Source organism: Hordeum vulgare, chromosome 2H (assembly GCF_904849725.1).
Source record: "Hordeum vulgare subsp. vulgare chromosome 2H, MorexV3_pseudomolecules_assembly, whole genome shotgun sequence".
Taxonomy (NCBI): domain Eukaryota; kingdom Viridiplantae; phylum Streptophyta; class Magnoliopsida; order Poales; family Poaceae; genus Hordeum; species Hordeum vulgare.
In genome coordinates this window covers 619,343,270-619,370,664 of record NC_058519.1, presented here as the reverse complement: position 1 = coordinate 619,370,664, position 27,395 = coordinate 619,343,270, and the positions used below count along the sequence as shown (strand labels likewise).

The 27,395-nt window shown below is 48.0% G+C and overlaps 2 protein-coding genes across 2 annotated transcripts; both read right to left on the bottom strand.

Moving 5' to 3' along the window:
* Positions 1 to 21,026: 21,026 nt before the first annotated feature.
* LOC123428782 (BTB/POZ and MATH domain-containing protein 2-like) lies at positions 21,027 to 23,159 on the bottom strand. Its single transcript, XM_045112928.1, has 4 exons — positions 22,870 to 23,159; positions 22,261 to 22,330; positions 21,867 to 22,182; positions 21,027 to 21,751 (listed from the first exon to the last, which is right to left on the bottom strand). Exons 1-4 carry the CDS (start codon positions 23,157 to 23,159, stop codon positions 21,027 to 21,029), a joined length of 1,401 nt encoding a protein of 466 aa, XP_044968863.1.
* Positions 23,160 to 24,066: 907 nt separating this feature from the next.
* On the bottom strand, positions 24,067 to 25,247 carry LOC123430874 (polygalacturonase inhibitor-like). The gene has a single exon (XM_045114708.1). The coding sequence runs from the start codon at positions 25,190 to 25,192 to the stop codon at positions 24,170 to 24,172; it is 1,023 nt and encodes a 340-aa protein (XP_044970643.1). The 5' UTR covers positions 25,193 to 25,247; the 3' UTR covers positions 24,067 to 24,169.
* Positions 25,248 to 27,395: the final 2,148 nt, after the last annotated feature.

Below are 27,395 nucleotides of genomic sequence, written 5' to 3'. Positions count from 1 at the left end.
ACAACATCAATTAAGCACAAACTTTGAACAAAATGGCAAAACTACATAATCTGCCAGATTCTGCATCTTAGCTGTTTGGGAGCAACATGCAACATAGCTACAGGTCTTCAAACATGACAAATAATATATGTGGCTGTTGCCAACCAAGAACACTACAAGCACCAGCAAGAATAACAGCAAAAGGAATTAAACTCTAGAAGATACAAGGCCACAAAGTTTCCCAAAACCATCAGATCTCAGGGACTTAGTGAAAATTCCTGCACCTGAGTTTCTGTTTCTGTTCTCAAGCTTTTTGACAGTAATCAAAACACCAGCTACTGGACTCCAAATGATTTGAAAATTGACAGGAAGCTTCACAAACATACCAGGTTCAAAATACTAGCACTGAACTAAGGCCAGTTCTCATCAGAATGACCAGCACATCCTCATCTATAGGGGAAGAAAATGTTTCCAGAATCCCAGACTTAGTGAAATTTTCAGAGTTCAATAATCTGGAATTTTTCAGCCACATGCCCACTTTGTCTAGGCATAGTTTGCACACACATGTCACCAAGAGGTAATTGGCACCACTATGGTGTTGAGCACACACCCCTACTATTAACACACAAAAACCCATGCCCTTGGGCTCCATCTATACCATGGAATCAAGGACCAAACTTTCAACAAAACTGCAAATGCAACTCCATAAGGTATTCTTCTAAGATGACAATTACATAGGTTGAGTTTCATGTGAACAATGACAAAGTGACATGGGGGTTTGAACCCCATGTTTGTGTCATGCACATCAACAACACCCACACATATATCACACTATCACTAGCATCAAGCACAACAAAATATAATTCCTATGCTAACAAGAGAGTTTGCACACCCTCACATATGGGCATGTGATGGTACACACTCTCACATGCACCACAAGGAACACCCTAGGAATCATGTCATCCTCAAGGTGCAACCCCCACAAGAATCTACCCATGCTTAACTAGTAAGCTCCACCTACACATGCTTATCATAGCTAGCCACCTAGTGCATCACATACTCACCAAAATAGATGTGGTGAGGGGGAGGCCTCCACACCCCACTAAATCTATACAAGCAATTAAAACTACAAGAACAACTTAGTCCACACTAAAGCTCAAAAGATGTGGCTATACATGCTTAACTAGTGCAAACTTTCACACCTTAAAGCACAACACTTACAAGAAGCAAAACAACTAGCACCAACTCCTATCAAGGTTAACTTCACACCACAAAGGTACAATCATCATAGGTTTCACAAGGCTAGCAACATCATCTATCACACACTAGTGTGCAAAACACACACACAAAGAAATCTGCCCTAACTATACTAGCAGGAAAAGAACTAAAACACCACTATGTCTAAGAGTTAGAAAAACAGAAATAAAATAGGCAGAAAAGAAAAGACAACAAAAAAAAGAAACAGGGGCTCCTGGGAATCGAACCCAGAACCTTTGGTTTCCAGCAACAGCACCACTCCACCACACCACTGTCACTTTGTCGACAGGGTGGAGGTAATAACAGAGTAATCTGTTACTGTGGTCACTGTGCAATGAAATAGCAAAACAAAAGAGGCCGAGGGGGGATCGAACCCGCGCCCTCTCATCAGGCACAACCACGCGCTACCACTGCACTACGGATCGACGTCTGAACCTATATACGCTGCAAAACAGAAGAGGACACCCCCTGCTCGTCTGCTACCGGCGACTGACCGGAACAGGGGAGGTGTCTCGCCGGCGCTGCGAGTCGAATTCAACTCCGGCTTGTGGAGGGGAGGAAGCCCACATCCACCTGAACCCATTCCTGAACCTATCTACTACCGAGGGGCGCTACACCAGCGTGATGACGGTGACCAGCGGCTCCGTCGACAGAGCCAACTCGCCGACGATCTCTACTGCTCCGGCGCCCGATCTAAGACAGGGAGGAAGGAGGGGGTGCATTACCTCGCGTACGAGTCGAGGAGGGAGCGACCGTAGAGGAAGCAGCAGGAAGAAGAACGCGCAGCGGCGGAGCTCGTCGGAGAAGAAGGGCCTCCGGGAGGAAGATGATGCAGAGGCGGGGACGACGATCTAGCGGCGGAAACGGGCCCGTGGAGAGGCCCGCGTGCTCCTGGACCTCTCGACGTGGAGGAGAAGGTACCACGGCGACGACGGTGATCTCCTTCACCCGTCGGCCATGGCGGATCCGGCGGCTTACCTTATCGCGACGAGAGAGAAAGGAGGGAGAAGGGATCTGGTGGAGCGGCGGCGGAAGGGAAACCCTAGCCGAGGCACGGACGCCAAGGGCTTTTATAGGGCGAGAGGGGAACGAGGGACGCGCCGCGGTGGCCAGCGTGCGAGCTCTCTCTCTCCGGTGAAACAGAGAGAAGAAAAGAAGAGAGGCTGACCCCTGGGCCCCACTGCCTCGCTGGAAAGGGGAGGAGGACGACGCCCGCGCGCGTGACCTGAGAAGAAGTGGGCTGGGCTGCGATGGATTAATTGCCACAGGCGTCAGATAGAGGAGAGGGCTGAGAGGGATTTGAATTCTTTTAAAAATAAACTCAGCTAGGATTTAAATCCACTAGCAGTTCCGATGGGGTAAAAATCAAATAAAAAATGCCCCTGGCCATAAGGAATTGTGGCATAACAGAATGAAATAGGAAAACAATATTTGGAGCCATTTGGAATAAATGCAAAACAGTAATTAATCTACTGTTTTGGGTTTATTTGCACCTTTAAAAACAAAGAACAAAACAGCAAATACACACATCATCGTAACCACAATAAGCTCTAATCATAAGACATTTTAGAATAACTTTTGGGAAGAAAGAATTTTGAACATGAGATAAAAGGAGGGAAAAGGATTTGAAATAGCAAGGAGCTTTGAAATTACATAGCACTCTCTCCTACACTTCACACACCAACATCACCTGCATCACACAAGATATTACAATACCACAACATCACACCTAGCAAGATCACATGCAAGCATAACAGGACATAGAATCATAAGGTATGGCAAGGATGGTATGGCATGGATGCATGCATGCATGCAAAAGAAGAATAGAAGGTGGCACATGAATTCATACATGCATAGAAACTGTCATGACAAAGTCAAGGTGGTCCCACATGGAAGGTTAAAAAAAGGGAAAGTCCTACACTTGGGGCATTACATCGATGGTGGACTTCCGCGTGATGCTGCGGGGTGCGTTCGGGCTGTCACGCGCGACGGCCGAGCCCAGCGGCGACCTGTGGGACATCCGGCGCCGACCGTGGTTCCTCATCATCTCCCGCAAGAACTCGCGCGCCTTCCGCAACGAGAGCGCCATGGCGGACAAGGCCATGAGCCTCGGGTACGACGTGCGCGTGGGCGAGCCGGACAGCAACACGGACGTGTCCAAGTTCGCCCGGTTGGTGAACTCGGCGGACGTTATGGTGGGCATGCACGGCGCAGGGCTGACCAACATGTTGTTCCTGCCCGCCGGCGCCGTGCTGATCCAGGTCGTGCCCTACGGCGGGCTCGAGTGGCTCGCCCGCGGCACCTCCATCTTGGCGAACCCATCGATGCCGTACTCTGGCATCGCCTCGCCACCGCGGAAGTTCTTGGTGAGCACGAGGCTCGCCAGGTTGGGCAAGCGCTGTAGTATATTCAACGCCGACGTGACGTTGGAGAAGCCGTTGCCGGTGAGGGACAGGAAGGAGAGCGACGGGAAGGCTCGCCGGGAGCGTTTCCACCAGCGTTGCCCTCGCGCTGAAGTTGTTCGATGAAATGCGCGGGGCCATGCTGGCACCTGACATATGGACCAGCCTTGCCGAAAAACGGTTAAAAGAGCTAAATCAGGCAGTTAAAAAATTTGGTAGTTTTTTGCCGCTGTTTTGGATTTTTTTTGTAGTTTTCGCACAAAATCGTATTATGGTAGTTGCTGGATACGGTTGCGCGAAATGCGGTAGTTTTTGGTAATTTACTCCTCAAAAGACGCTATAAATGTCTCACATCATATAGAAGATGCATGTATTTCAGCCAGTACTGAAGTTCAGGGCCGGTCCTGAAATTTTGGGGACCCGGGGCGAAACTAAAACCCAAGGCGTTTAAACATGGATATAAAATATTTCAATTTCAATTATGTAACACTTTTTCAACATAAACCTTGTGCTAAGTTTGAATATTTTTGCTTGTACAACATAGTACAAACAATATACAGCACGAATCACGGACATTTTTCTATACAAAGTGTTTAGGACTACCCTCCATTTTATTCATCACTCCATATGGGTTCTTTTGCAACATTAGCACTGTCCTCTTTTTTCTTACTTTACCACAGTCCTAATTAATCCAAAAAATAAACCAACAATTCTTACGTAAGAGTTAATTATATAGCCTGTTTTTACTTTTTGTTAATAAATTCCCCCAAGGAATGGAAAGTAATTCAACATTGCGCCCATCAAACAATTTAATTCAGCAGAGAGAAGAAGCAAAATTCTACGAACTTCGCTTGTATCAAAAGTTTAACATGGCATCTATGTACCTTTATGCAGGAGATGTAGTATCCGTTCCTGCCCTTAGCCAGGTCTGACTCCGTGGATTGAAGGGGGTGGTTAAGGCGACCAACGCTTTCAATCAGTCAGGCCGGAACATGCATTGGCTCTACGTAATCATCATGCCAGTGATCATCAGGAAGGAGATCTGTTCTCGCCGAGGTAACCGATCAGCAAAGGAGTACTCGTTAGCAGGACGAGGCCGCGGAAGACCTAGAGGATGCATGCTACCTCGCCGCAAACTATTCTGGCCTGCCGGTGGGCGCTTTGGAATCAGCGTACGCCTGTGCCCACATATTTTGGACGTGACGACGTGACCCATGTATCAGCAACCGATAGAAAATCTGGGGGACGACGATGTGCCCAGGAAATCATGGAATTAACTTCGCAATTACAGGCTGAGATCTCGGAATGGCTAGCCCTAGGCCTAGGCGTATATTGTGGAGTGAACCGTCACGTACGAGGTTTTGATGCCGCTACTACGACTACTTTGGGCCAGGCCTAGTACAGAGGCTGGAGGACCGGGGCCATCGCTTCCGGGGGCCCGGGGCGGCCGCCCCGCTCGCCCTTCCACCATTCAATGATTCAAAATGTCATCTCACATTATAAGCACGTATATATATAGGACAAATTTAATCTACAAGCAGTGGTTACCCCCTACGTAGTTGGACTCCACGTGTTCACCTTACCAGCAAGCCAAACGGGTTACTTGGAGTCCCGCGGAAAGACTCTGAACCCGCTAGCCTTGTTCCAGGTGAGATGATTAGGATAATTAGTAGTGCTAATTTTTAGGGGTGGCAGGTACCCTAGATAGGTACTACTGCCGTTGCTGGTAGCGAAAATTGTGTACTACTCTCGACTAGCTGGTTCACTTCTCTCCTTGATTCTTGGTAGGATAAAACAACTTTCAAATAAATAAACACTTGACCGTGGCACCAATGGTATGCACACGATGAAAACAATATGGTTATTTGTAATCTTATAGCAACGCTTTTATTTCCTAAAAGGTATGTGCGTCGGCGCATGTATACACATACCTTGGCATGTTTCACGTACAGCATGAAGAAAAGTACTGTAGTATGTATAATAAATGAAAGGAGTATGCAGTATGTAGTACATCAATTTTTGGAAGAAAGTATGGAGTATGTGGAATGGGGAACTTCATAAATATAGTAGGCATATATGTTTTTGACAAGCAAGTATGTAGTATGCAGTATGTAGTACATATACTTCTTATTAAATCATGAAGCATATACTTCTTAATTAGAGTATTCACAGTTTTTTTTTCTAAAAGAGAGTATGGAGTATATCATTCGGAGTAGATATTGTTTTTCTAAATACAATATTTATAGTATGAACTAAAAAGTATGTTATTTCATATTGCATCAGCATGCCACCTCCATGTCCAATTTAAACAGTATTATTATTGTGATGATCATCACACATAAAAAATTATTTATAGCAGCCTTATACTCATTTTCATGTCCAATAAAAGGAGTATGTAGTATGGAGTATCTTTTCATAAAGAAGAAAAATTGTATGGAGTATATGTAAAAGAAGTATGGAGTATCCATCTACAAGCAGTACGGTGAACATTGTTTTACATCCGAGTACTACACCATGCACGTAAATAATGCAGCCGTGATATCATGCAGACATCATATGGAGTAGCTAGAATTAATCTATTGCTTTGTGCTTATAGCTCTGTAGCTTCTGGTGGGTAATGGTCCCGTGCATGACAAAGCAGCAGTGGATATCGACGCCGGACTGCCGGCGACGTCGAATTCGTCGCGGCTGTTTGTTGTCGCTGTCCACTTCCGCGATTTTAGAGCAGCCATGTATAGGTGTTCGACCTCGTGGTGGCCGTCACCGTGCAGGAGCAGTCATCATCGCCGCCATGCTGTGCCAGATCGCGATGTGCATCCGTAATGCATCACAGTATCATGGATAGATGGTTCAGAGCAAAGAAATCAAATAAAATAAAGAACGAATACAAAAGTTTATCAGCTATATGGATACCTTGTAGCATGTCTGTTCAGCTAATTGAACTGGCCACAATCACCGCCGACTATAATAAAATTTATTGCGTCAAATAAAAGACGATCAATAGAAGTGGATGCATATGGGAGGCCAGATTGTAAAGATATTTTTTTTTCTTTTGAGAGGAATCCTAAAACTAGCTAGGTTGTTGGGAACAGCCGGGTAGCTATATATCCATGCACAAAAACCGGAAGCATCAGTCAGTTTTTATATTGGACGTGAGGAGAAAAAATCAGTATTTTTACAATTGAATCCGCTAATCAAAGCCCACACGTGGGACGCGATCAGAGTGGGGGTAACTACCCCTATGTGGTAGCATCCATTTTCCCTATATATATATATCAGCCGGTATTGATCTTATTCAAACTACCAGCCAACCATACATGGAGGTGCACACAAAAGTAAAGTTTATCAGGCCCCTCTAGTAGTCAATTCGGATTGGACAAACGAAGTGAAGCACTTTCCTACTGCAGACCTCGAGAAGTAGAAAATGCTCCTTGCAAAACTTTCATGCAAATAGATTCACTGAAAACAGTAACCTTGACATAACAATATTAATATTTGTTTTTTGTCTACATGACAAATTGAGTTGCTGACAAACTGAGTTGCTGACAAATTGAGTTGGTGACAAACAGAATTGAAGAATTGGTGTGTTGCATATGGCATCCTCTAAGCATACTGGGGTATGGGCTCCCTTTCAGGACCTAAGGAACATCGGCAATTCAAGTAAATAAATACTATATCACCAACTCTTAACTAATTAGATCTTGTAGTCCCTGAAGATTTTGTTCTAGCAGTTCAAAAAGAAGATCAAGAAGAATTGAAGAGACAAAGGAAAATGAAGAGGTATGCACTGAACGGGATGAGATATTAAAAACGAGACGTGAGTCAACGGATCGCAAGGAAGTTACAACTGCTATTTAAAATGGAAAACGCACACCCATGACCTAAAGATGTGAAGCAAACAAAAGAGTTGTGTTGGACGCTACCACGTCCAAGATGGACCAAGCTTAATGTGGACGGGACCTATGTGTCAGCAACAGGAAACGCAGGGGCTGTATGGTGCTATGTTCGTATAGGGGAGAAGTTATTTTCATCAATTCGTACATGTGATGACATGCTAGATGCTGAGCTCGCGACGTGCATGGAAGGACTTGACCTCGCCCTTCACCTCACAAAAGGCAAAATTGACAAAAATGACCCCTGGGGGGAAGAACGCACATAGTGACCCCTGGGGGAAATATTTCACCCGACTGACCATTTTGTGTGGCGCCCGACACCTAGGCGCCACACTACACTGTGTGAGGCCTAGCCGTTCGGCGCCACACCCCCCGACCACCTGGTAGAGAGAGCCCACCCCCCAGGCCGTGTGACGCCTAAGCCTCAGGCGTCACACATTGTAATGTGTGGCGCCGAACGCTTAGGCGCCACACATTGACTTATACAACCACGGGCCAGCCCCCCTCCCCACCCCTCCTCATTCCCCTCCCCCACCCCCCTCTCCCAGCCACGGGCCCCTCTTCAAATCCTTCTCCAAATCACCAAATCTAAAGGTTTGGACCGGGCATTTGTTGTCCAATCACTCCCCTAAGGTAATCCCCACCTCTCCCCTCATTCTCATCCAAAGAAAAATCTCTTGTGGTCTTTTTTTTGCAAATTTGAGGAAACCCTAGTTTTTCATGAAATGTGGGATGCATATGATATTTTTATATTTGTTTGTATGTTATGATAAGGGGTATGATGGTGTTAGGATTAGGGTTGTTTGGATGTTTGCATTATGGTTGTTTTAGGGTTAGGCTATGGTTAGGCTAGGGTTAGGGATGTTTGGTTGTGTTAGGGTTATGATGGGGTTAGGGTTATGGATGTTTGGAAGTTAGTAAGTAGATATTGTAGTTGTATGATTGCTTATAAAAAATGTTCTATGTTTTGTTGTTTAGGGATGAGAAGAACATGTGTTTATGTTCATCACGTGGACAAGGATGCCTTTTTAAAAGGCAATATTGATCCGGACCCGGATGAGCTTGACATGGTGTTTGATTTGTGTCCTAGCTATGGTGAATTGTTGAAACAAGTCCGAAAGGATTTGAATTGGATGGACCCTAGTGATGTAGTTGAGTTTGATGGTAGGCATAATGTGGGATTCGGAATGCACATTCGTTGGAAGACCATGCGTGTAAACTCCGAGCAACGTTGGCTTGCATACAAGGATACGGTGGCCGAATCACTAGACAAGGCTCTAGACTTATTTGCCATCAAAACAAATGTTCCTAACTTGTTGGATTTGAACCGGGTTGCCTCTCCGATTGTTGAAGCTATTCCTGCACCCATCAACGAAGAGGCCAACATTGAACCTCTTTCTTGTGTCGAACATGAACCATTGCTAGAGGCTAATGATGAGCACGATGATGATGAGAATGATGGTAATGTTCTTCATGACAACAATCTTGGTGATTTGGACAAATATAATTTGCAAGAGACAATGGACCATTCTATTCCGTACTCACGTGGCTATGCATCTGAGTCTGGCGATGAGGGTCCCGATGAAGAAGTTGATGAGGAAGGGTTCACGGCAAAGGAGGCTGAAGCTTTCAGGAAGGTATTAAAGCGTGATCACCGGACACCATTGTTCGAGGATCTTAGCCTTGCGAATGAAGCCGTGGTTGACGGAGGCGAAGGCATATTGTTTGGAGTTAGGCCACCTTCTCATCGGGACAGACATGGGAAGAATATTATTTTGCCAGGGTCAAAGTTTGAAACATTCTTTGAACTGAAGATGTGGTTGGATGAATATTCTGTTACGCATTATAGGCCACACAGAGTTGTTAATTCAAACATGAATCTGCGTTACACGGTTGCATGTGAGGATAGAGGGTGTCCTTGGATTGTCCGTGCAAGACCATGGAAAGGAGGGCCATGATGGAACATTGTCAGTTGTATGCCTCACATGTGTCGAGGCAAGAGGGTTGATGGTGCCCTTTCGTCGCAAAGCCATAGACACCTCACCTCCGAGTTCATCGCTTATAGGCTTTCCAACTCCATCTCCTCTCTTCCTACAATGAGCATAAAAAGCGTACAAGACCTTGTGAAAGCCCTCTTTCACTACGAGGTGAAATATGGTAAGGCATGGAAAGCAAAGCAAGCCGCATTCAAGATGTTGTATGGTGATTGGGAGCAAGCATACAACCGCATACCTAGGTTGTTGGGAGCTATTGCCGCCACTAACCCGGGCATGGTTCATGTGGTCGAGCCGTATGGGGAGAAAACAAGGATTCTCAATGGAAATAGGGTCCCGCTTATTTGGCCGTGCATTTTGGGCATTTGAGCAATGTGTGAGGGCTTTTCAGCATTGTCGTCTTGTCATCTCCATCGATGGCACGTTTTTGACCGGACAATTCAAGGGCACTTTGTTGGTTGCAATAGCAAGTGATGCCAATAACCGGTTGATGCCTTTGGCTTTTGCTTTGGTTGAGGCAGAGAACAATGTTAACTCGGAATGGTTCTTGCATATTTTGAGAACCAAAGTATTACCGTTTGAGAGGGGAATATGTGTCATATCGGATCGCCATCAAAGGCATACTTAACGCGGTTGACATTGTCATTCCCTGCCATACTCCTTTGCATCATCGATGGTGCATGAGGCATTTCTGTGCAAACTTCTACCGGGCATGTGGTAGCAAGGAGTTGGCGGATGATCTTCAAGATTGTTGTCAAGCATTTTCGGACAAACGATTTGCAAGATTGTACAACGCTTTGCTTGTAAACAAAAAACTTGATGCAGGTGGGCTTGAGTTTCTCAACGGGAACATTGAACTTCGGGCCAAGTGGGCACGAGCTTATGACGAAGATGGCCGAAGATATGGTCAAATGACAAGTAACATAGCAGAATGCTTCAACCGGGTGTTGAAGGGTGTCCGTGCGTTGCTGGTGACGGCAATAGTTCAATACACATTCGACAAGTTGAGAGCATACTTTCTAAAGTACTCGCAAGAAACAGATGATCAGATTGCGGGAGAGAACAAGAAAAAGTACAAGTACCAGTTTCCACCAAAGGTTGACAAATGGATGGTATTTCAATCATGAAAGGCTGACTCCCAAACGGCTACCCTGTACAACAACGAGGATTGGACATACCAAGTGAATGAGCCCGGAGGAACGACAAACGATGGCCAGCAACACGGAAACAGGGCGTTCAAGGTATCTTTATCGTTGTGTGATTGCTCTTGTGGGAGGCCAAGGTTGCTTCATCTCGCATGCTTGCATTTGTACACGACAGCTCGTAGTAGGAATGTGGACGTCAACCATCCACTAACTGTGAGGGAGTCCGAGTTCTCGATCATGACCACGAAGCATACATGGGCTCCTAGATTTGAACCATACTTTGACCAATCACAATGGTCGGAGTATCATGGAGTACAACTATGGCCCAACCCGGAGTGGAAGGTTGTGAAACGGGGAAGACGAAAGACAAAGCGTTTTAGAGGAGACATGGTGTGATAGCCCGATGACGACGTTCCAGAAGATTCCCCCTTCTTTCCGTTTTCGTCGTGTGTCTATTTTCTTTTGTCGCATCTTCATCGCATCATGCGCATCATCTGCATTGCATCGGCATCTCCGTTGCCACCAGTTTTCAAACGTTGCATCCGTTGTTAGTTGTCGGTTATCGTCGTTGTTCGTTCCGAGCCTGACCGCACTTGCACGCGCCCGCGGCATCGTCAAACCCTGTTTTAAAAGTGTGCGTAAAACTTTCTTTGATCGGGTTGAGATTTGACGTGCGGTCTTATTTTAATATAGCTAGGTCGCCTGTCAAGTTTCGTCGCGATCGGAGTTCGTCTGGTACCCGAACAGTCGACTGTAGCGGCACCGTATTCGGTCTACCGTCGGACGTCTGTCGGTGTTTTAAAATCCGTTGCCGCGCCGCCCGTTTTCCCTCTCATCCCTACTTAGCCCATCTACACAGCCCATCAGTGCCACGTAGCTACTTCCTCCGTTCGTGGTCTTCGGATCGCGATCGGACGGTCGAGGTCCACCCCTCCAGAGACCAATCCTATATAAGTAGCACCCCCTAGAGAGAACCCTCTCACTCCACTAGGGTTCCCCCTAGTCATTTTTGCAGCCACCCCCCTAGAAAAAACCCCACCTGCTAGCTCCACCTCCTCTCTCCCCGAAATCCAATCTCAGGTCAAATCTGGACCATTGGATATCCATCCAAAGGCCCAGATTTTCCCAAAAATCCCACCTACCCGACAATGTCCACTCTAGTGGACAATGTCCGAGCGACCTCAGGGGATTCTCCCTCTCCCCGAGCTCCTCCCGCAGGAGCACGCCCTGCCTGCCCGAGCACCTCCCACTAGTCGCCGCGCCGTCGCCGGCCGCCTTGGCCGTTGGGCCCCCCTCCTGCGCCGCCCCGATCTGCAGCGCCGCTCCTCCCTGCTGGAGCCCCAACCGCGCCGCCTTCCTTCATCCTTCCTGCCAGGCTGCAGCTCCCGAGACCACCGGCGCCCCGTGCGGTACCTGCCCTGCCTCCGTCCCGGACTGGTCGTCGGATGCGCCGCCTCCGCGCCGCCCTCGTCGCCCCGACCCTGCCGCCGAGCTGCTAGGCGCCGCCTCCGCCCTCGCCCCTTGCCCGGTGCAGCCAGCCGCCGGCTCCCCGTTGCTTGGGGTCGAGGAGAGGAACGAGCGCCGCTCGGGCGCGTTGACCGTGGCCAGGTGGCCAGCGCCCCGACCAGGCCCATCTGCGGCCTCCCGCTCGGCCTAGGAGCGCTCGTGGGCCGCCTCCTCCTCTCCAGGCCGGCCTTTGGCCCAAGGTGAGCCTCCCTTCCCCCTGCCCTCCTAATCCTCGCCTAGGCGACGTGTAGCTAAGTTGCGCCCGTGGATAATTAGGCCCATAGGATAGTTTCGGCCCGTGTAGTTATTAGGTTTTTCGGATTTAGTCAAATTCCAGGAAATAGACGATTATTGTTTCGCCCGTAACTTTTAAACCGTATGTCGGATCGCGGTGATTTAGATATGGTTTTCATGTAGTTTCTCACGTAGAATACGTTGGCGCAACTTGCAAAATTGTTTGACATTGTTTAGCGTGCCGGATGCCTAGAATAATGTGCTGTTTTAATAGGATACGTCCCGTATTTAATTTTCGCGCAAGTCCGAATTGCTCGAGTGCCTTAGATAAAATGCCCATGTTTTAGGAACCTATTTCCCATGTATTTTAGAGCGATCACTCGTATTTTTGCGTGTAGGGATTGCTGGTAGTTTATTTTCCCGTGTATAGGTTATTATCTCGCATTTTTGTGTGGCTTTATTTTGTGTTGCAACCCCACATCTTTTATATGGTTCCGGGGTAGAAAAATCCATGCAATTAGTTTTAGCTTTTGAGGAAGTTAGTTTGCGAGATACTTTGCCATGTTGCCCTCTTGTTTATTTCGTAGGATTTATTCCGTGCTCCGTTTGCTTAAGTTGTCAATTAGAGAGTTGATCTTGGATGTTTTGACTAGCCCCTGGTAATTTTGGTTGCAATAGAAATACATGTTTAGGTGTGGTTTGCTTGCTCTCAAGTTGCTAGAAATAGTGCCGATTTGGAGATGCTGAAATATTTCTAAGTCTGGAACCTGTTATATTTTGTTGTTGTCTTGTCTTGCTTGTATCTTGTGATGTGTAGCTCTTTTGAGGTTGGTCCAATGGAGTTAGATGTACCCCTTGTGTTTCTCTAGCATGCTGTAAATTTTCATGCCATTTGGAGTCCTTTAGCTATAGGTTTTGCTGCTGTCAATATGGCTTCAGATCGAAAACTGCACTTTCATGAGGTGTAATTTTCACCAAGTCTGAAATAGTGTGTGAGATGCCATTTTGTGTCTTCTTTACCTTGTGATCCATGATGCCATGCTAGTTGTTGTTAGTTGTTTGTAGTAGTGCTTCTTGCCCTCTTTTGTGTCATGCCTTGCTTGAATTTATCGGAGTTGTGTAGCCCGTAGTTGTGGGGTGTAGAAAATGCTATGTGGCTGATTTTGGCAGATTGTAGTGATATCTTGTATTGCTCGTAGTTGTTGAACCGTAGCTCCGATTTGATCGTGTCCTACATGAAACTTGCTTAGAATCTCGTGTAGTTTCATTTTATCTTGCTGGTTGTATGATTTGAAGTGCTCGTAGCCGTCGTTGCACACTATTGCATTCATGCCATCATATCTTGTGGTGCTTGTAACTTTTGATCCGTAGCTCCGTTGGAGATGATATCTATGTGTAGATTGCTTGAAATGACGCGTAGAACCACGAGAACCTATTTTTTTTGCTGTTTAACAACTAATTAAATGTGTTAACTCAGATCTGGACAGAATTGTAAATTAACATGTGAGGTCATCTCGGAGATGCTATATGTCATTTCCGACCTCACTTAAAATGTCTAGATAGGTAGTTTAATTTCCACTTCACCTCTTGCATGTTTGACAACATTAATATTGCCGTGTAGATAACCGGGAGTGAACTAAATAATTCCTATGTGGAGTTTCGTCAATATGCAACCCGTTGCATATTGAACTTCACTTAATGTGTAGTGTTTGATTGTGTGAAGTGTCATGCCGTGTCTTGCATGTATTCAGCTGCTCATGCATCATATGTGTTGTGCATCGTGTGGTGAATATCGCGTGTTGATTTGTGTTTCCGGTTTGCTTCGTCTCGACAGAGTTCCGCAAGCGTGTCGGATGTGAGGACCCGTTCGACTACGTCGGTTCGTCTGCTTCACGGAGGCATTCTTCTTCCAAGCGGGATCTCAGGCAAGATGATCATTTCCCCAGATACCATTACTATCATTGCCATGCTAGTTTTATCGTTTCTGTCGTTATGTCTCGTTGCCTACCACATGTTAAATTCAGCCTCTCAACAATGCCATGATAACCTTCAACCTGTTCAACCTAGCAAACCACTGATTGGCTATGTTACCGCTTGCTTAACCCTGTGTTAGCGTTGCTAGTTGCAGGTGCAGATGCTTCCATGTGAAAACATGGGTTCCTTGCTATATCACCATATTAAATGCTATTTAATTTAATGCACCTATATACTTGGTAAAAGGTGGAAGGCTCGGCCTTTCTAGCCTGGTGTTTTGTTCCACCTTTGCCCCTTTAGTTTCGGCTACCGGTTGTTATGGGGACCCCCTTGATAATTCGTTTTAGATTAAAGCTGGTCTGGAAAGGCCCAACTTTGGTACTACATTTGCCTAAACACCTAATAAAATTGCATAGGGACTTTCCGGACCCCGAGGATAATTTAATCAACCCCCGGGCCAGTGCTCCTCATGAGTGTTGGCCCCACCTGAGCGATGTCCGGCGCCCCTCTGGTCACCCGGAGGTTTAGCGATCCCGACGTCTAGCTCATCCACCGTGTCCTGAGAACGAGGTACGCGACTCCTATCGGGATCGTCGACACGTCGGGCGGCCTTGCTGGATTAGTTTTACCTTTGACGGAATATCTTGTGCATCGGGATTCCGGTGATGCTTTGGGTAATCTCAGAGTTGAGGTTTTCCACTAGGGAATCCGACGAGATCGCGAGCTTCGTGATTGAGGATTTCTATGCGGCTTGTGGTAATTTGTGATGGACTAGTTGGAGCACCCCTGCAGGGTTAAATCTTTTCGGAAAGCCGTGCCCGCGGTTATGTGGCAACGTGGAAACTTTGTTTAACACTGGTTCTAGATAACTTGAAGTCAACTTAATTAAAACTTGTCAACTGTGTGCGTAACCGTGACTGTCTCTTTCGTGAGTTCCTTCTTCGATCGAGGACACGGTGGGGTTATGTCTGATGTAGGTAGGTGTTCAGGATCATTTATTTGATCAACAGTAGTTCACGTCCGCTATGCGTAGATCTTCCCCCTCTTATTTCTGGTACTCGTAAGTGTAGCCACCTAATATATGCTTAGCCGCTGCTGCAACCTCACCACTTAACCATACCTCACCCATTAAGCTTTGCTAGTCTTGATACCTTTGGAAATGAGATTGCTGAGTCCCCTGTGGCTCACAGATTACTACAACACCAGTTGCAGGTACAAGTACAGGTTACTTGACGCGAGCGCGTTGATTGATCATTTGGAGTTGCTTCTTCTTCTTCTTCTTCATCGGTCTAGGATGGGTTCCAGGCCGGCACCCTGGGATAGCAAGGATGGACGTCGTTCTTCTTTTTCTCGTTTGTTTTTGTCCGTAGTCGGACCCTGCTCTTACTCTTGATGATTATGTAACGTACTGATGTGACTCTGATGTAGCTTGTGGCGAGCGTAAGCCAATTCTATATATATATCTCTTATTTTCACTACATGTACTTGTAACGATATCCATTCTTGCGACACGACGAGATGCGCTTCTATCCCTGACGAGGCCTTCGTGCCAAATTGAGTATAGGGTCGCATCTTGGGCGTGACACATGGATGGATGGGGCCATGGTGGTGGCAGAGAAATGGGGAACAACCAATTCCAAGAGCCTACTGAGAGATCACATTGTGGAGAGTGCGGTGTAACATGGCACAACACAAGAAGGTGTACGGAGCCAAAGAAGAAGTCCAAAAACAATGATTCCAGGTCAAGCCAACCTAGTCCTAGCCAACATGGTCATAGCCAACGAAGTTCAAGCCAACAAGGGACGGGTCAAGGAAGCACAAGCCAACAAGAGACGGGTCAAGCAAGCACAACCCAACAAGTTCCTACTCAACATGTTCCTAGCTGACTTGGGCTTACAAGAGGACGTGGTGCTGGAGGCAGTGGTGGTGCTAGAGGCAGGGGAGGGATAGGTCGTGGTGGTGCTAGAGGCAGGGGTGGGATAGGTGGTGGTGGTGCTAGAGGCAGTGGTGGGATAGGTGGTGGACTTACTAGGATTGGTATGCGTGGATACCTACGAGGACCATTTCCGTATGTCACATATTTGACTTATCTTTATCATGTTGTTTTTCAGTCTCCTTTGTATGTTATTTTACTAACTATGAGCTTTGATGCCTGTTTTGTAGGTATGGCGGCTTCTCAACCCAACAAGGCAAAAGCGGAGTGGGGGGAGGAGAAGGATGCAGCCAGTGAGGAGCAGCGGTTGATGGAGAGGGCTGCAAAGAAGTTGAGAGAGGAGGATGCAGCCGAAGCGCGGAAGAAGAAGGATGAGGAGTATAAGGCAAGGATGGATGAGCAGTGGCAAATGGAACTTGAGCGTCGGAGATATGAGGCTAGGATAAAGGAGAATGACAGGAAGACGCTAGAGAAACGTAAAAAAAATGGGAAGCTAACTTTAAGAAGATGATGGCAGAGGGCGCAGCAAAGAGAGAGCGGGAGCATCAATGCTTCACGGAGAGGGTTAAGGAAGAGGCTTAAAAATGCGCAAAAGGGAAGAGGAAGAGGAAGAAGAAGAAGGGAAAGGGGCCTTGCTCAACCCAATAGAGCCGGATGCTTCTATTCTCATGTGCGCTTTCATCTTCGAACCCTATGTGTTGTTGAACCTTGTTCGCTTGCACGCTTTCTTACTATGAAACTCCACTATGTATGCACTTTTGGACGTATGTTCTTTAAGAACCCTATGTATGTTTGAACTCCACTATATTTGTGTTGTATGTTTTAACTCCAGTATTATTGTGATGTATGTTTGAACTCCAGTATATTTGTGATATATATTTGAACTCCTCCACCACTATGCGTTGCAGTTTTCAGCATGCCAGAAAGAGATACACGCGCGCTCCTCCTCCTCCGCCGCCCGCCTCGTCGCACCGCGCCGCGCCGCGGGAATGAGCCGAGCCGAACTAAATTTTTGCCACGCACGACTGGTATACGAAAGATCACTCAGAGAAGCTGAACAATTCTTTTACTGTAGTGAATATTGAAAACGAACGCTGATGTCCGTTCGTTTCGTATCCCTCGCTCTCTTCGGCTCCCGTTGCTGGTCTCTCGTCTCCTTCTCCTGCGCCTATAAAAGAGAGGTCGCTCCTCTCCAGAGAAGATGCATCAGAACTTCCCTCTCGCCTCCGGTTCCTTTCTGTGTGCTACTGCTACGTTCTTCCCCATCCCGTCTTGCGGCATGCACCATAGGTCGGGACAGTAGACCTCCGAAACTACGTCTCTTCGAGTCCTGTACGGGAGAAGGGCGATAAGGTTTTTGGGAAGCGCTCAGCGCGACTACTGGCTTCCATCACGGACACCGACGATCTCTTTCCGAACGACGACTACTTCCCCGACGTCGACCACCTCTTCGGTAACATGGCCAACGACAATGCCAACACCAACCCTACTGCTGCTGCAACACAGTACGTACTCATGTTCTTTTTCGTTGAGTTCCTACCACAACTTTTTGCTATAATTTCACTTCTAGATATGTTCCGTTTCTGCTCATCACTCCATATGATGCATTGTGTATATAGTACGACTCTACATATGTTCTCTTCTAGATCATATGTGCACATGTCTTTCGTCCTCTCATCTTTATATTCCATATCTTGTTTCATCTATTTTATGATAGTCATGTTTTCCCTAGCTTTTCTTTTAATAAAATTCTATGGTAAATTGCTCATATTTCCAACACATCATCATCGAGGCAGTGAGAGAAATTTTCGCAGTAAAATACGAGAGGCTTTCAGACTGGTGCCAAGTCTACGGGGTGATGGGTCATGAGTTCAAGGAACATGGGGACGGGGTTCACCCACCTTCGGCCCTGATCTTTAAAAACATGCGTGCCCCAGCCACCACGGTGTGGGGCATTCGTCGTCGGAACAACAATCAAAGGCCGGGAAAACAGGACATATATGCTGGTGATGAGGGTCAGGAGGCCAGATTAGAGGACGATAATCAAGATAAGAAGGAGATGGAAGTCGTTGAGATGGTTGGAGCGGAAGACAACAGGAAAAGGGCTTCAAATTAGGTGGTTGCTTCGCGTGAGATGTCTGACAACAAAATATCAATATCAAAATTCTGTAGCAACTTTATATCACTTTTTGGGACTAACCTATTGACATAGTGCCCAGTACCAGTTGTTGTTGTTTTTTCCTTCACAAAATATCAATATCAGATGAACTCCAAATGCCATGAAACTTTAGGGAGATTTTTTTGGACCAGAAGGAAACTTGGGAGCCAAGGATGATCACCAGAGGAGGCCCAGGTGGCCCACTAGGCATCAGCATGCGCTGAGGGCCCCTAGCGCGGCCTGATGCCTAGTGGGGGCCTCGGGTGCCTCCTCCACCACGTGTGAGCTCTATAAATGCCCCAATATTCCAGAAATCCTAGGGGAGTCGATGAAAATCGTTCCAACCGCCGCAAGTTTCAGAAGCAATGAAATCCAATCCAGAGTCTGTTCCGGAGAGGAACACGATCACAGAGGGGTTCATCATCCTCATTAGTGCTCCTCCGATGATGCGTGAGTAGTTCATATCAGACCTACGGGTTCGTAGGCAATAGCTAGATGGATTTATCTCTCCTTTTGCTTCTCAATACAATGGTCTCTTGGAGATCTATTTCATGTAACTCTTTCTGTCGCGGTGTGTTTGTTGGAATCCGATGAATTATGAGTTTATGATCAGATCTGTGAAATTATATTCATGCTTGATTATTATAGCCTCGTATTTCTTCTCCGATATTGGGTTTTGGTGAAGCCAACTTGATCTTTTATCTTGCAATGGGAAGTGGTGCTTTGTGATGGGTTTGATCTTGCGGTGCTCAATCTCAGTGACAGAAAGAGACATGACACGCATGCATCGTTGCTATCAAGGATAAACCGATGGGGTCTATTCCTACATGAATAGCTCTTGTATACATCATGTTATCGTTCTTAAAGCATTACTTCGTTTCTCCATGAACTTAACACACTAGATGCATGTTGGATAGCGGTCGATGTGCGGAGTAATATAAGTAGATGCAGGCACAAGTCGGTCTACTTGTCTTGGACGTGATGCCTATGCACATGATCATTGTATTGGATATCATCATAATTATTCGTTATTCTAGCAATTGCCCGACGGTAATTTGTCTACCCACCGTTTGTTATTTTCTCGAGAGAAGCCACTAGTGAAACCTACAGCCCCCGGGTCTATTTTACATTATCTATTTTGCAATCTCTATTTTGCTATTCACGTTTCCATTTTATTTGCTCTTTTATTTTCAGATCTATATTATCAAAAAAACCAAAATACCTTGCTGGTCAGATCTATATTTTCAGATCTATTTATCATATATATATTTACAAATCTATATTATCAAAAAAATCATATTTGGGCTGGATATGAGGTGTGCCGATCAGCCCGGACGTTTGAGGCCGGTTTGGGGGGTCCGTCTGGATCACTTTTTCGTGACCGGTCAGGATAGGGTTGTCTGCCTGGTCGTGTGAGGAAGGTTCAAGGGATCCGGTTGTAGATGCTCTAAGTAATGGAAATCCCCTTATTCCCAAAAAAATCAAGGGAGTATAAAACACACATAAGATCAAAAATATAAGGAAATCGATTAAAATCAGCCGACTGATTACCCAGCGGCGTAAACCTCCTCTAGAGCGCAACACGTGTCATGTTGAGACCTACACACCACCTCTCCACGTCCCATCCTTATCCTCACGCGAGACGCTCCAACCAGACAATGCACAACTGGGTCGTTGACACTAACCTCTTTCCTAACTCTGTGATCTACTAAATCCCCAAATCGATGCTCTTCCTGTGCCTCCTTGCTGCCCATCTCACCGAAAAATTGAAACTTCTAGTGTGCTGCAGTGGCCATCTAGGGAAGACCACGCGTCGTTGCAAGCCGCCGTGGACGTTGGGTGCAGGGTGCTCACCAGCGTTGTTGCAGTGGAACGCTCGTCGGGGAGGCCCAGGGCTCCAAGGCAACGCGCAAGGCTGCAGTGAAGCCTCACCGGCAGCTGCCATGAAGCTTCACCGGCGGCTTGGAGCAGCGATGCAGTGGGCATTGCTACAATGAAGGCTTACCGCGGCTGCAATGAAGCTTCACCAGCGGCCCGGAGCTGCAGTGCAGCGGACGGTGCTGCAATGAAGTCTCACCGCGGCTGTAATGAAGCTCCACCGACGGCCTGGAGCTGCGGTGCAGCGGACAGTGCTGCAATGGAGCTTCAGTTGCGGCTGCAATGAATCTCCACCGACGGCCAGATCCGGGCGCGGGAGTGGGGGTGCAGTGCAGCATCGCTGGCATGAGCCCTGTTGTGAGCATGTGACGCTGCTTTTTCATGACAACGTGATGGTTGACTGCGATGTGAGAAGAACGTGTTCGCGTTGACCGATCCGACAACTTCTAGGGATTGGATCGAACGGCCGCCCAGCTGAATGATTTCTTTAAGAAATTATCCGGCTGATTTGTAGGAGTGGCCAAACTATAATTTTCGGTTCAGGTGCCAAAGATCTCGAACCATGTATATAAACAAAGAGACAAACTTTTTAGCCACGTTTTCTTCGTACATTCAAACTTATATCCTTATCAGTTTCAAGAAAAATATGTCATATACGTACTCGTGACTCCTCTCAATGCGCGAGTGAGGCCTTCTCTAGAATCTCTGTCAGATTTTCTTGGGTGATGTTGACCGTGAGATGTCTGAACCCGTCGGTCTTCAAGACGTCTGCCAGCACATTCGAGGACGACGATATAAATTTGTAGCATGCATCCCTGAGCAGCGGGCACTGGTGCTGCTCCGCCAGTGCCAACGTCGTCGCCACGGTCCGCACGTCCAAGCTTGTGCGCAGCTTCATGTCGCACGCCTGCTTCAGCTTGTCCACCCCGTACCGGTCCGCCGCGACCAGCAGGTGCTGTGTCACGGCGACGCCGCAGCCCTCGCCATCGCCCGGCAGCGAGTCCGTGTAGATGAAGTCCAGGAGCAGCTCGAAGACGGCCGGCTCCATGTCGGGTACCTCGACGTGCCCCGGCGCGTCCTTGCCCTTCATGGGGCCGAAGAGCTCGGCGTCGAAGACCGGCGACCGCGCGGCGAGCACGCACCGGTGCGCGCGGAACGCCTGGCCGCCGACGTCGATGGTCACGTCCGCGCCCTTGCCGTCTTTGAGCATGCGCTCGAGGTGGCCGAGCATGTCCGGCAGCGGAGCGGAGGCTGCCGGGCCGGCCGTCGTGCCCTCCGTTCGAGATTTGACGATGGTGACGACGCACCTGATCGTCAGGCAGTCGTCGACGAGGTACCGGCGCGATGTCAGCTTCGATCTGCGCACAAATCCTGAAAACGTCGTGACGGACATGTGGTCTGCGTGCAAGTCGGACGTCCTCCTGTTTGCCATCCTCCCGTGGCGGTTTACGAGTCCTACGCGCGGTGACCCTTGCCGTCTTCACGGTCACGGCCGTGGCTGCTTCTGCTTGACGGAGATGTACAGACACCGCTGCGCAGTCCGGGTACACACAATGCATCCGCCCGCCGGGGTAGAAGCTGATAGACCAATCGTGGCCGCCGACGGTGAGGTCACCGGAGAGCACGGCCTCGTCCGAGCGGAGGTCTCTGATCTGCGAGTAGTTTACCACCACGAAGTCGTGCGTCACGGACGTGCTCTCTGCCACGCATCTCGACGATGTGTCCGCTGCTTGTCTGGGAGCTTCCCTCTTGGTGAGACGACGATAACTTGCAGTCCAGCGATGGGCACTCTGCCGCTGAGGCGGTTGTAGCTGACGTTCCCTCTGTTTCTAAATATTTGTTTTTGAAAAGAATTAAACTAGTTCTCTTCAACTACAAATATTATAATACAACTACAGTTTGTCCACCGTAGATGTCGTTGCAGGCTTGTGGCTGATGCCGAGCTGCGATGGCGGCGTCACGGCGGAGAGGTTGAAGCTGAACGCATTGAGCGACAGGTCGAGGATTAAAATGGGAAATCAGAAACTGCAGGAGAAGGCACTACCTTAACCGTTTCAAATTTGTGCAGCTGCACGCAATATGCGCGTGAATGAAGCTCATTTGGAGTGAAATGAGATCTTTTTTTTTGGTTTAACATATTCACAGCTTTATACTGAAATCTAATCTGCTATGTCTGAAATACAGTTATAGGTTCACAGATACAAGTGTCCAAACATGATCAAAAGTATCTGAACAATATACAGTTTCTCGCCACCAAAGTTTCTGAAATTATAGCAGTACTACTCTTTTTGTTTGAAAAAGTTTTTCATAAATGGAGCTCGCCCCACTCGGCTGCTAAAGACACCAAGTTGAGCCCTCCTCCCCCTGCGCGTCCCTATCGCAGGCGACCGGGAGGGCCACACCAGCACCGCCCGGCTCTACACCCCCTTCTCCCCCTCCCCCCCTCCCCCCCCCCCCCCCCCGACCCCCCCTCCGGTCATGGCAGCGGCTCCTGGATGGGGCTCTCCTCCGGTTACATATGCTGGATCCGGGTGGGGTTCTCCTGGGTTTGGACCGACGATGCGTGAGGCTGGGCGGGCACCGGAGGTGCTGGCCGCACGCGTAATGGGGAACGTTCAGATATAGGGTTCGTGCTCGGGTGGGACTGGTCAGGGCCCGGGGCGGATCGGAGCAAGTTCTTCGGGTAGGAGAGGTAAGTCTTGGCCCGTGATGTACTCGCACGCATCCTCGCGGGTATGATGCTCAATGGTGGTGGTCGTGTTAGCTTTGTGTCGGTGCACTGATCGACGCCGGTGACCGTGGACATGGCGTTGTGTGAGCTCGCTTGGCCAAGGGCTAGGGCTGGCTCACCGGCGGTCGGTGACAGTCTCAGAGTTGTGTCCCTCCCAGTCCACAGGGACTGGCTTGGGACGCATGCATGTGTTGGTGTCGCCTACGATGGAGACACTGACCCAGACTCGGGGACTGATGCGGGGCTAGGAGTAGATGGTGTGTCCTCGCTCTTCCTACCGTGGTTGAGTGCGTTGTGATGTGTGCGGTGCATGCTATGTCGCGACAGGGATGCCGGGGCGGCGGCCTCGGATGGTGGTTCGCATGGTTGCTCTTCGGCGGGAATCATTGCAGTGGTGGTGGCTCCCCTCCTGGTTTGTGTGGGCAATGTGAGGTGTGGCGTCAGGTAGCTCGGACGCGTCTCCTCTCTCAGTGGGCGTTGTCCTGATTCGGATATGGGGATATGACACCGTCGTGTTTCACGTGGTGGCCTCGTGGTGGTACGGGTGAGTTGCCAAGTGAAAGCTCTGTGCCTCGGCGTCGTCGATGACGAAAACTTTGGGTGACGCGTTCTTCTTGAAGACGTCATTGTGGTTCTTCTCTCTGTGTCAGGGCTTCGGATGAAGATATTTGTCCGTTTGGACTCGACAGCGGTGACCCTCTGCAGCGTTTTCCCTCTTGGGGTGTTGTCATGGAGCTTTAGCTTGGTGGACATAGGAAAGCTTGACCGTAACGCTCGGTGCTTTTCTCTTTTTTGTTGCTTTATGTCCCGGTTTGAAAAAATTGTGGCGTGCATCCGTAAAGATCATGTCGCTGGTCTGTTTAAAAGCCGGACAAATAGAAACAAACAAAGGACATTTGACACGGGACAGGGATACACTTGCCATCCTGTAACTAGCGAAAAATATAGCTGAAAACGAATTTGTTTTCATCCGGATGTAGAATAGATAGTCCCACTTTATTTCTTATAATAAAAGTTGTAATTATCCATCATATTACCGCCGGACCCGGAGAGGGGGGTTGTCGAGAGTCGAGTCGATACGACGATCACTGCTTGCAGGGTGGAAGTGGACTTCCACACAACCCCTTGTTGTGCTGGAAGCATGACTGATCGAACCAGGCCATGTTGCCACCGGCGGGCACTACGCCGCTGAGGCGATTGTAGCTGACGTTTAAATAATTCAGCATCAGGTCGACCACCATCTCCGGGATGTCGCCGTAGATGTCATTGTGGCTCAGCTCCAAGCTGTTGAGGCCCTCGGGCAGCTGCACGGCGGAGAGGTTAAAGCTAAAGGCGTTGTGCGACAGGTCCAGGTTCAGCAGCGGCTTGTTGGCGCCCAACAGGAACGAGGCGTCGCCCTTGAAACCGTTATACGACAGGTCGATGGTCGAGAAAGTCACGGCGGCGAACTCGGCCGGGACGACGCCGGTGAGCTTGTTGTGGGAGAGGTAGAGGTATGCGTCCGAGGCCTTGCTGAGGAGTAGAGGCGGTATCGTGCCCGTGAGCCGGTTGTCGCCGAGGTCGAGGAAGTAGAGGTTGGGCATGTCCCCGAGCGACGCCGGGATTGGGCCCGTCAGCTTGTTGGAGGAGAGGCTGAGGTAGCCGAGCGCCGTGATCTCCGACAGGAACGACGGCACCGGCCCGGAGATGCCCGTGGAGATGATGTCGAGGAAGGCGAGGGTGGCGTTGAGGCGGGTGAGGTCGTGCGGGATGGTGCCCCTCACGCCGGGCACGTTGTTCAGCAAGAGCTGCTGCAGCGCGGTGAGCCGGGCGATGGCGGCCCCGGGCAGCGGGCCGGCGAGGCTGGCATCGTCCACCAAGGACACGCCGACGACGCGGCGCGCGGTGTAGGGGGAGGCGGAGCCGTCGCAGGAGACGTTGGACCACTCGCAGCACGGGGTGTCGGGCGTCCATGAGTTGAAGTAGGAGGCGTTGCCGAAGGCGGATTTGATGGCGAGGAGCGCCGCCTTGTCGCCGGAGTGGCACTCGTCCTTCGTCCGTGCTACCGCAGCCACTGCGGCGAGGAGCACCACGACGACTACGCGCTCGACGAATGATGAGGCGCGCATCTTGTCTTAACTTGTGAATGAATGAAAGCTGAGTGAGATCGATGGGGATGATACTGGTCATGGAGAGTGCTCCCTCTCGTGCCATATATGTGCACGTACGCTTGCAACTTGGAAAGTTTGGTGCTTAGCCACTTTGTACCTCTTAACCTAACTACGTACTCTTGGTACAAATTCAAATGGAAAATCAAAAACAGCGGGAGAAAAGCTTGGTACCGTCAAAGAAAGCTTGGTGCAATAACTACCCTAACCATGGGTGCATGCCTGTTTCCAGGTTCATGCAGCCGCAACCAATTTGAAGTGAAATGCGATCTTGCAACTACTTCCTTCGTAAATAAATACTCCCTCCGTTGCTAAATATAGGTCTTTTTAGAAATTCCACAAAAAGACCACATACGAAGGAAAATGAATGAATCTACATTTAAAATGATGTTTATATACATCCGTATGTACTCCACTGATGAAACCTTTAAAAAGGTTAGTATTTAGCAACGGAGTGAGTATAAAAATATTGGCCTTGGTTTATTGCCTGCTGCCAAATTTACGCACGTGGTGATGGTGACCTGGTCCATTCAAGTCAACCCACTTGGCCGCTGATTGACTGAAGACTGTCTGACTCACATTGGCATTTGGTCATTATATTAAGCGATCAATAAGTAAGTGGGTTTTGGATCAATAAGTAAGTGGGTTCTTGCCTGGCTGCATTCTGTCTCTCTCGATGGATTGCTCCTCCAAAGTAAAAACATGCCGGCAATTCAAGTCTACGTCATGCCTCGAGAGGAAGTAGCTAAGCCGGATGTACATACCCACACCCCCACAGCATGGATCATTACAATCCTGAAACCGCCCGTCACCGGTTTCACAGTGTTCGGTTTGCCGCCCGAAATTCATCAAAAATGAAATATACTAAAATTCCACAATGCCGTGCATAAACAACTAGTAAATGTACTTACACTTTTTTGAGATCAAATTATTTACATTTACTTACAGTATATCAAAAACCATTACACAACATCATAAATAGAAAATGATCAAATTAATACAAATTCATCATCACATTAAAATCAAATTGCAGTAATTATTACTGTAAATACACAACATCATAAATATTGTTCTTCACATTTCTAGTAGTGTGGTCGGGGGCTTTTAGGGGTAGCTATGCCACCAATCTTGCGGTGGTTCATCTTTTCATGTGTGAGTGACGTGGCATGCGTAGACGTTCATCGCGGGGCTCCAGGCTGTGGTCCTCCTGCATGGACGGCATTGCCGCCGTCACTTGGAGGGGGAGAAACGCGCGTGTTGAGTCGAGTCGGAGGGAATCTAGTGATGGATTGGGTCCAGAACATGTTCGGGGATATTCATATGTGCTAACCTATCTCAATCAGGTGGAAGAGTCCACTGGTCGAAGTCCATCTGACAAAAGTCAAAGGCGTAGATCGCATGGTCAACGGGGCTAGGGTTAGTCTGATCGGGGGGCATCTGGGGGTAGCAATGCCACCGAAACACCGCACCGGATTCTCTTGCATGTCCTAAAGGGTTGCGGTAGGTTCAAACATCTGGCGCCCGTCTACGGGGTGCGACCCCCTACACGGACGGCGGTGACACTCCAGTAACCTCGGAGAGGGGTGCTTTGCGCGTAAGAGAAGTATCTATGCAGATGGGTAGAATGTAGTAAGTTTGTTTTTTTAGAACTCATACACATGTATAGCAAACGTGTGTCTATATATATATTCGTCATCAATGCACATAAAGAGACTGTAATTTCACATCAATGCACCGTGGGTGACTATATATAGTTATTCTTCACCCCTTCTATTTTCACATAAATGCACCGTAATTTTATATTTTAATTTTTTTCTTATTTCACACGTAAAAAGAGATTGTAAGAAAATATATAGGCCGCATAAAAATATTTTATGTCACGTAAAATTACAAACATAAAAACATAGTGTAAAATTATATGAAATGTGATTTTTTTGGTCTTATGACCTATATTTTTAATTTTTGACATCAAATTTAACGTAATGGATCAACATTAATGTAACTATTGGTATTAAAAATGTAATTTATTTATAAAATGGTGTGTGTGTGCGCGCGTGCGCGTGTGCGTGTGTGTGTGTGCAAAGTTGTGTCTACCATAGCTTACCACAGAACAAGTTTAGGCTCCCTAAGCTTTTAATGGTTTAAAAGTTATCAAAAAAATATG